This window comes from Dendrobates tinctorius, unplaced genomic scaffold (assembly GCF_039654945.1).
Source record: "Dendrobates tinctorius isolate UK_male_01 unplaced genomic scaffold, ASM3965494v1 ptg000030l, whole genome shotgun sequence".
Classification (NCBI taxonomy): Eukaryota; Metazoa; Chordata; class Amphibia; order Anura; family Dendrobatidae; genus Dendrobates; species Dendrobates tinctorius.
The window spans coordinates 18,008,693-18,017,303 of record NW_027361698.1 but is presented as its reverse complement, the minus strand read 5'-3'; the positions used below and the strand labels follow the sequence as shown (position 1 = coordinate 18,017,303).

At 39.7% G+C, this 8,611-nt stretch overlaps 1 protein-coding gene across 3 annotated transcripts in view; it reads right to left on the bottom strand.

Moving 5' to 3' along the window:
* Window positions 1-3,634: 3,634 nt before the first annotated feature.
* Window positions 3,635-8,611, bottom strand: part of ARSJ (arylsulfatase family member J) — a 251,939-nt gene continuing 246,962 nt past the window's right edge. For all 3 annotated transcript variants that reach the window (XM_073571879.1, XM_073571877.1, XM_073571878.1), the window contains one exon: window positions 3,635-6,475. In XM_073571879.1, coding sequence (XP_073427980.1) covers window positions 5,092-6,475 — 1,384 coding nt within the window. In that variant the 3' untranslated portion in view covers window positions 3,635-5,091. The remainder of the gene's footprint in view (window positions 6,476-8,611) is intronic.

Sequence of the window (8,611 nt, the reverse complement as noted above, 5' to 3'; positions counted from 1 at the left end):
GTTGCTTCCCACTAGTCTAACATTGGTCACCTATCCAATAAATGGTGTTGTTCTGCCCATTTGATTCATTATGGTATGTAGTATTTCTCACTGGTTGTGGTAATGTAAGGTTGCCTATTAATTTGAAGGGACATCTTATAATACTATACATCTCCTGCAAGAAATGCAGACCAACTGAATACGGTTTATGTGTTCTTTTGATGCTTTTCAGATTTCCTTTTTCCCCCACTTTCAGATTTTATCTTTTACATAGCTTAATTATAAGAACTCAATAAAGCTTATTATGAGATGAGCCCTTGTGTCCATGTTTGTGGGTCTAAATGGGAATCAGATTGCAATCCCTACAAGGGACAGGGAAAATTCTACATGGCAAAAAAGAACCCTGCCCAGCCTTGAAGGAAATATGTCAGTTTTTTTTACTACGAAATCTGCCAGCAGCATGGGTTAGAGATATAGACCTTAATTCCAGAGATGTATCACTCTGGAATTAGACTCTCTGGAATCTCAGAAGCAATCAGACAGATGGAGGTCTATATCACATTCACGTCACTTGGCAAGTGAAAAGGTTTTAAATACTAGAGTAGGACTGTCCCACAAGGGTTGCCGTGACGTGGCGGGATGGCTTGTACATTATTTTGATCAAAATTATGTTTACTAAATACCCTTCTTATTACCTTTATGCATTATTTGCAGTTTATTTTTTACTTTTTATTTGTGTTTTTTGCTTTTTGTTTTCTCTGGTTAATGGTCATGTGTTAATATGCACTTACATTGTGCATACACACTAATTTATTTCCTTAGTTCAGACTTCAGTGTTTTTATCCATTTCATCTTGCATTCAGTGCATATAAGGGTATGGCCGCCCTCTTTCTGAGCTGGGAAAGCCATCCAGTCTGGCCTATGCTTTTACTAGTGGGTCAGTCCCTCGATCCTTGTTCACATTCACGTCACTTGGCGAGTGAAAAGGTTTTAAATACTAGAGTAGGACTGTCCCACAAGGGTTGCCGTGACGTGGCAGGATGGCTTATACATTATTTTGATCAAAATTATGCTTACTAAATACCCTTAATATTATTATTACCTTTATGCCTTATTTGCAGTTTATTTTTTACTTTTTATTTGTGTTTTTTGCTTTTTGTTTTCTATGGCAAAAAGAACCCTGCCCAGCCTTAAAGGAAATATGTCAGTTTTTTTTACTACGAAATCTGCCAACAGCATGGGTTAGAGATATAGACCTTAATTCCAGAGATGTATCACTCTGGAATTAGACTCTCTGGAATCTCAGAAGCAATCAGACAGATGGAGTGGAACCAAGCAGGGATGAATGCAGGTTCAAAACACAGCAAGTACAGGTAAATGAGCAAACCAAACCAGGAACACTAGAGTCTCAATTCGAGGTCATGGGTGTATGTCCTAACGGGCCTTAAATAGGATTAGGGAGAGATGGGAGAGATGACATCACTGAGCCATGTCAGGCAACCTACAAAACCCAACATGGAGCACAACAGAGAGCAGCGGACCAAGATGAAGAATGCAGAGCCCAGTATACTTAGGATATGTGTATAACAGTTGGACTAGGATGAATAGGCTAATTGTCCTCTAGTGCTAATCTCCTGCTGATAAAACATTAATTGTATTGAAACAGTAAATCACAGCCCACTGAAATTAGGGTCTCTGCTCCTTCATTATGTTACTCTCACAGTGACAGATTCCCTTTAACATGTACTTAAGGAGATTGCCCAGGACTTTGATGTTGGTGGGTTGTCAAGGAAAGAATGTTCTGGTACCTATAGTGTTGTTTGAATGTAGATGAAAAGGAATTATCAACTGAAAAGAAAAGGAAGAAAAATTACAGAGCATGCGAACAAGCACAGTTCCAAGCAGAGCCTTGTATGTGCACCAAAAGCAGTTTTAACTTGCTGAAGGGCATGAAGGCTGCAAGACCATGTTTTCATTGTGCTTTCACCCAAAGCTACAGATATGCTTTAAAGCTTAAAGACTCAGCAATGACTGCAAATGGCCTTTGTTAGAATGATGTTGTTTGGTGGACCCTATATACAGTGGGGGAAATAAGTATTTGATCCCTTGCTGATTTTGTAAGTTTGCCCACTGACAAAGATATGAACAGTCTATAATTTTAAGGGTAGGTTAATTTTAACATTGAGAGATAGAATATCAAAAATAAAATCCAGAAAATCACATTGTATAAATAATATAAATTTATTTGCATTTTGTAGTGCGAAATAAGTATTTGATCCCCTACCAACCATTAAGAGTTCTGACTCCTACAGACCAGATAGACGCTCCTAATCAACTCGAAAATGGAAGAAATACAAAATGACTGTCAATCGACATCGTCATGGGGCACCATGCAAAATCAGCCTAAAACTACACGGGGGGAACATGCTAATGATCTCAAGGCAGCTGGGACCACATTCACCAAGAAAACCATTGGTAACACATTATGCTGTAAAGGTTTAAAATCCTGCAGTGCCTGCAAGGTCCCCCTGCTTAAGAAGGCACATGTGCAGGCCCATCTGAAGTTTGCCAATGAACACCTGGATGAGTCTGTGAGTGATTGAGAGAAGGTGCTGTGGTCAGATGAGACAAAAGTTGAGTTGAGCTCTTTGGCATTAACTCAACTTGCCATGCTTGGAGGAAGAGAAATGCTGCCTATGAGCCAGAGAACACCATCCCCACTGTCAAGAATGGAGATGGAAACATTATGTTTTGGGGGTGTTTATCTGGTAAGGGCATAGGACTAGTTCACTGCATCAGTGGGAGAATGGATGGAGCTATGTACCGTAAACTCCTGAGTGACAATCTCCTTTCTTGTGCCAGGACATTAAAAAAATGTAGTGGTTGGGTCTTCCAGCAAGACAATAACCAAAACATACAGCCAAGGCAACAAAGGAGTGGCTCAAAAAGATGCTCATTAATGTCATAGAGTGACCTACCCAGTCTCTAGACCTTTATGCCATAGAAAACTTAAGGAAGGAGTTGAAACTCCCAGTTGCCAAGAGACAGCCTCAAAATCTTAATGATTTAGAGATGATCTGCAAAGAGGCGTGGACCAAAACTCCTGACATGTGTGCAAACCTCATCATCAAATACAAAAAAAGTCAGACTGCTGTGCTTGCCAACAAGGGTTTTGCCACCCTTTAGTCAGTCTTGATTACCAGAGGGATCAAATACTTATTTCTCTCTGCAAAATGTAAATCAATTTATATAATTTATACAATGTGATTTTCTGGATTTTATTTTTGATATTCTATCTCTCAATGTTAAAATTAACCTACCCTTAAAATTATAGACGTGGACAAACTTACAAAATCAGCAAGGGATCAAATACTTATTTACCTCATTGTAGCCTCTTCAGCTTTTTTTTGCTTCTGGTGACACAGGAAAATTACTGATGAGTCTTTATCTGGAGGTAACTAAAGATATTCGCAGATGTTTGAGCGTCGTTAGACCTGATGCATAAATACCTGATTGGAATTGATAGGAAAGAACTATTATATTACCGCTTTAATAACTCTGCATAACATACTGATTGTATAAGACTTCATTATTCTATCAGCATGAGTGATAACTGATGTAAAAAAAACCTCATAGGAATAATTTCAAAAAGTACTCAATCGCGCATATTCAATTTAATGCACTCACAGATGAACATAAAATAATTATTAAAATTCTGTAGATAACAATATGCATTGTGTGCTTATTACTTTTTTGTGATATGCTTCTCTGATAACACTTACTTTTTTATCATTTCCATTTTACAGTTTATATTTACTCCATAGAAAGAATCAGATGGTGAGTGTAGCTGTGGATGAGAATGCATTTTAGAGAATGGTTAAAAAGTAAAGCGAAGTTACTCAACTTTTTATAAACTATAACAGGGAACCCCATCCAATATTTACAATAAAGTGCAAATGTTTAGGTAGGTAAGCCAGTCTCCTTTGAATGATACATCATCAAAAATGAACCCCCCAAAAAACCCCAAACAGTGTAAAGACTAAATGAACATACTATATATATAGTACCTCATATAGTTTATGTGAACAGTTGTATATACCATATAGTGAAGCAGAGGATCTCAAAGCATATTTCTGTCCAATATATTAATGTTATAGCTTTACTTATAGATTTATTTGGGTCAGGCATTTGGATATCAGATCACTAACTTAAAAGGATTGTCTCGCTTTAGGCTACAAGTCCGCAGTTACTCTATGTGACTACAGACTTGTGAATTCACACATCGCACGCACTGTACGCTGTGAGGATTCTCTGAGTCTGGCACGGGGAGAGGGTGGTCATATGAATGCAAGTATGTGATTTGCATACATCCAGCCACATTCCAAATAGACATGAATGGCCTCGATCACTACACTTGCATTGAGTAAAGGTAACACACGTCTAGTTGGCACATGATTACATACATGCAGTCACAAGCTCATCACTCCCGATGCTGACACCAGAGAATCCTCATAGCGCACTTGAATCACAAGTCTGCAGTCACATAGAGTAGCCTAAGGCCGGACAAGCCCTTTAAGAGAACCCCATACTTTAACATGTAATAGGAAATCTGATTGTTCGAGAAATACCTGTGAAGTGAATTTTCCAAGTCTCACTGATCTCTAGTATTTATGAATTCTAATATGAATTTCAGCAATCGACTTTGGAGAAGAAAAATGAAATTTATAACTGTTATAAAATGACTCGACATTTTAGATGAACTCTAGGACACCAGCATTAGTTTCTATTTTCATAACTTCTCATTGAATATTTATAACATTGATCATATTCACATATTAAATATACATGGAGGACTTCATTTTAATTCAGTTTTGTAGCATTTTGAATCATATAACAGTTTTTAATTTCAATGTGAAATTTCTAAACAGCAAGAAAACCATAAATCTTGAAAAAATCAGTCATGGTGTATGGCACATGGAGAAAATATACCAGCAACAATGGAATATTGCACTGTGTACAGTACAAGGTGCTATACAGTATGAACACACTGCCAGTTCACGTGACAATTTCTTGTACAGTAGACCACTAATTGTCTTGCAATTGATCTTTGTGTTATGAATTGGACAAAGAAGGATGACACCCAGAATACTGTTTATGATGCTTGGCATTCTTTTTGTCCTTCTTTTTCTTAGATTTTTTGTTAGTCTTTTTCTGTTTTTTACTTTCCTTGTACCAAGGACCCCAAACTCCTCCATTAAGTTTAGGGTTGCTCCTTGGATCCTTTGGGGGATATCTTACTGGGACTGCAGATTTGTTGAACTGTGCAAGTCTTTTAAGCAACTGCTTTACTACATCTGGGTACTTTTCAGACAAATCAATCCTTTCATACGGGTCGGCAGTTATGTTAAAAAGCCACAAAGATTTTCCATTTGTGAGAGACACACGTTCATTGTGCCAGCGATTAAGTCCAATGTTGGTAAAACTTTGAGGAGGCACCCAATCACCATAGCCAGGGTTTCCCGTTAGTAGTTTCCACTGGTTTACTCTAATAGCAGATTGTATAGCAGTATTCCAAATGCCAAAGCCAGCAGTCCAGGAGCCATTTCTTGCCTTGGTATACATAGGATCTATATTGTGTAGGATATCGATTCTTGGGGAACGTTTTCCTTCGCTTATTGTTTCCCATATGTCATAGCCATCTAGTTTCATGTCCTCCCCTATTTCACCACCAGCCAAAGTAACTAGTGTTGGAAACCAGTCTGTTATATGGATTAGTTCTCTACAGATGTGGCCACTGACTTTTAAAAATGGGCTATGGACAAAGCCAACAGAACGTATACCACCTTCCCAATAAGTTCCCTTGCTTCCACGGAGAGGCCAATTGTTGCCTCCCGCCATTGGCTGTCCACCATTGTCCGAGGAATAAATAATGATGCTGTTCTCATAGAAGCCATATTTATGTAATGCATTGGTAATATTGTTAACCGCTTCATCTAAGCATGACAGCATGGCAGCGTATCTTCTCCTGTTAATGTTAGTTATTGACTTATAATTTTCTAAATAATTTCCAGGCGCTTGTAAAGGAGAGTGCACAGCTTGGTAAGCAATATAAAGAAATAAAGGCTTCTTTGGATTGTGGCTGGCCAAAATGTCATGTACTCTTTGAGTGTACATTTCGGTAGAATAAATACCACGGTCATGTTCCCAAGCTGCATTATCATTTTCATACAAGTCATATCCACATGTACCTGGGCTGTCACATTTATAATGGTTATAGTAATCCCCACTTCCCAAAAGTGATCCAAAGAAAGAATCAAACCCTCTATGTGTTGGCATGCATTCCTTGCGATAAAACCCCAGGTGCCATTTTCCAACCATATGGGTTGCGTATCCAACGCTCTTTAGTTTCTGGGGTAACGTCAGGTTGTCCAGTGGCAAACAGTTTGGCTGAGAAGGACGAATTATGGAATGTTGAAGACCTGTGTGTATCTGGTACCTGAAAGAGAGAACATTTTTTAGATAACCTCATATTATAACATATTGATCAATCTATCGATTTATCTACGATATATATCTAGCCAATTAAACGTCACTACAGGTTAGGCCTGTAACTCTTTAATTGGATCTTCTTTGCCTCTGTAAATAAAAGATACTCATTGAATGAAAACTCTCTTGAGGGCCATAGCAGGAGTTTAAAGGGAAGGTGCCACATTTTTATATTATTTACAAAAAAAGGATGTTGCAAAATATGTTGTTTTAGCAAATATTGTACTAAATAGGATTTATGGCTTTTTTTTTTATAATGTTTTAATGTAGCCACTGGGTGCTGCCTTTTTACTTTGCATGTATGTATGGGTTGCTGCATGACACTTACAGTCTGCAATTAAGACATCCCCTGGGCATAGGAGGATCGGCGTCCGACCGGTGTCTAGCTCTTCCATTACAGCCACATCAGCTGTGAACTGGGCACAACTACATGGGCTGTCCAAAAGACAGCTGTAGATGTGGCCAGGCGCCATTTTATTATATCCTAGAGCTATCCGCTAAGCTCCACTTGCACTCTATCGCAGGCCCTGTTATGTCAGAAGCTGTTCTGTTCACTTCCGGCATAACAGGTCCTGTGTTATGAGTTGGACAAGCTTAGACATTGGAGATGGTGGACAGAAGAGGATATAAGTGCTCCCTGGAGCTGGAGGACAGAGAGCAGTGAGTGCAGGTGACTTACCTTCGTGCTCCTCTGTCCTTCTACTCCTTGCATTGCACTATGTATCCTGAGCAGACATCCCCTGCTCCTCACACGCTGCCCTCTCTCCTGCTCTGTTCCTGCCACTGCCTCACCCATTCGCACACAATCCCAAAGATCTCTGGTAAGCTGAATTCACAGCCAGCAGAGATAAAATTCTGGTTAGTAATGGAGTAAAGGTGACGGGGAGACAGTGAGGATGCTGACACCTGGAGTGCAGGAGAGTGAGCAGGGATTACAGCAGGAGGGCAGAAAGACTAAAATGGGGAATTACAAGAATGTTACTTTTACCTCACTAACAAAAGTCTCAACATATCTTTTTTTACTGTGTGGGAGCGTACATGTGTATTTTCCTGTGTGTATGAGCGTTCATAAGCATTTTCCTGTGTGTATGCGTGTGCATGTCTATTAGCGTGTATGTGCATTTGCCCGTGTGTATGAGCGTGCATGTGTGTTTTCCTGTGTGTATGAGTATGCATGTGTATTTTCCTGTGTGTATGAGTGTACATGTGAATTTTCCGGTATAAGGCTAAGTTCACACTTGCGTATGGCTGGTCTGTGTATGGCTGGTCTGTGTATGGCTGGTCTGTGTATGGCTGTGTACGTCCTCCCTCAAGCTTCGCCTATGCTCCAACTACTTTCACATGCATCCTGCATACCTATCTTTAACATTGGGTATGAAGGAACACGCGTTGTTTGCGGATATATCCGCATGCGGCATTTTGATGTGCCCGCCAACCGCACGGGAACGCAACATGTTGCATTTCTGTGCGTTCGGAAGGCACATCAAAACGCCGCATGCGGATGCATCCACATACAATGCATGTCCCTGTATACCAAATGTTAAAGATAGGTATGCAGGATGCATGTGGAAGTAGGTGGAGTGTAGGCGGAGCTTAAAGGAGGACGTATGGAGCCATACACAGACCTGCCATACTCAAGTGTGAACTTAGACTAAGTGAGTGTGCATGTGTATTTTCCTGTCTATTTTCCTATGTGTATAAGTGTGCATGTCTATTTTCCTATTTGTTTGAGCATGCATGTGTATTTTGCTTTGTATAGTAGGAGAGGTCGGATGGTGGCAGCTTCAAGTACGAAATACAATATAAAGTGAAAATATATCTAATTCCATCATGTGTGATACTCCCTAGACCACTTTATCTAATCCCATCATGTGAGATACTCCCCAGACTGCTGTATCTAATCCCAACATGTGTGATATTCCCCAGACCACTGTATCTAATCCCATCATGTGTGATACTCCCCAAATTGCTGTATCTAATCCCAACATGTGTGATACTCCCCAGACATCTGTATCTAATCCCATCATGTATGATACTCCCCAGACCACTGTATCTAATCCCATCATGTGCAATACGCCCCAGACCG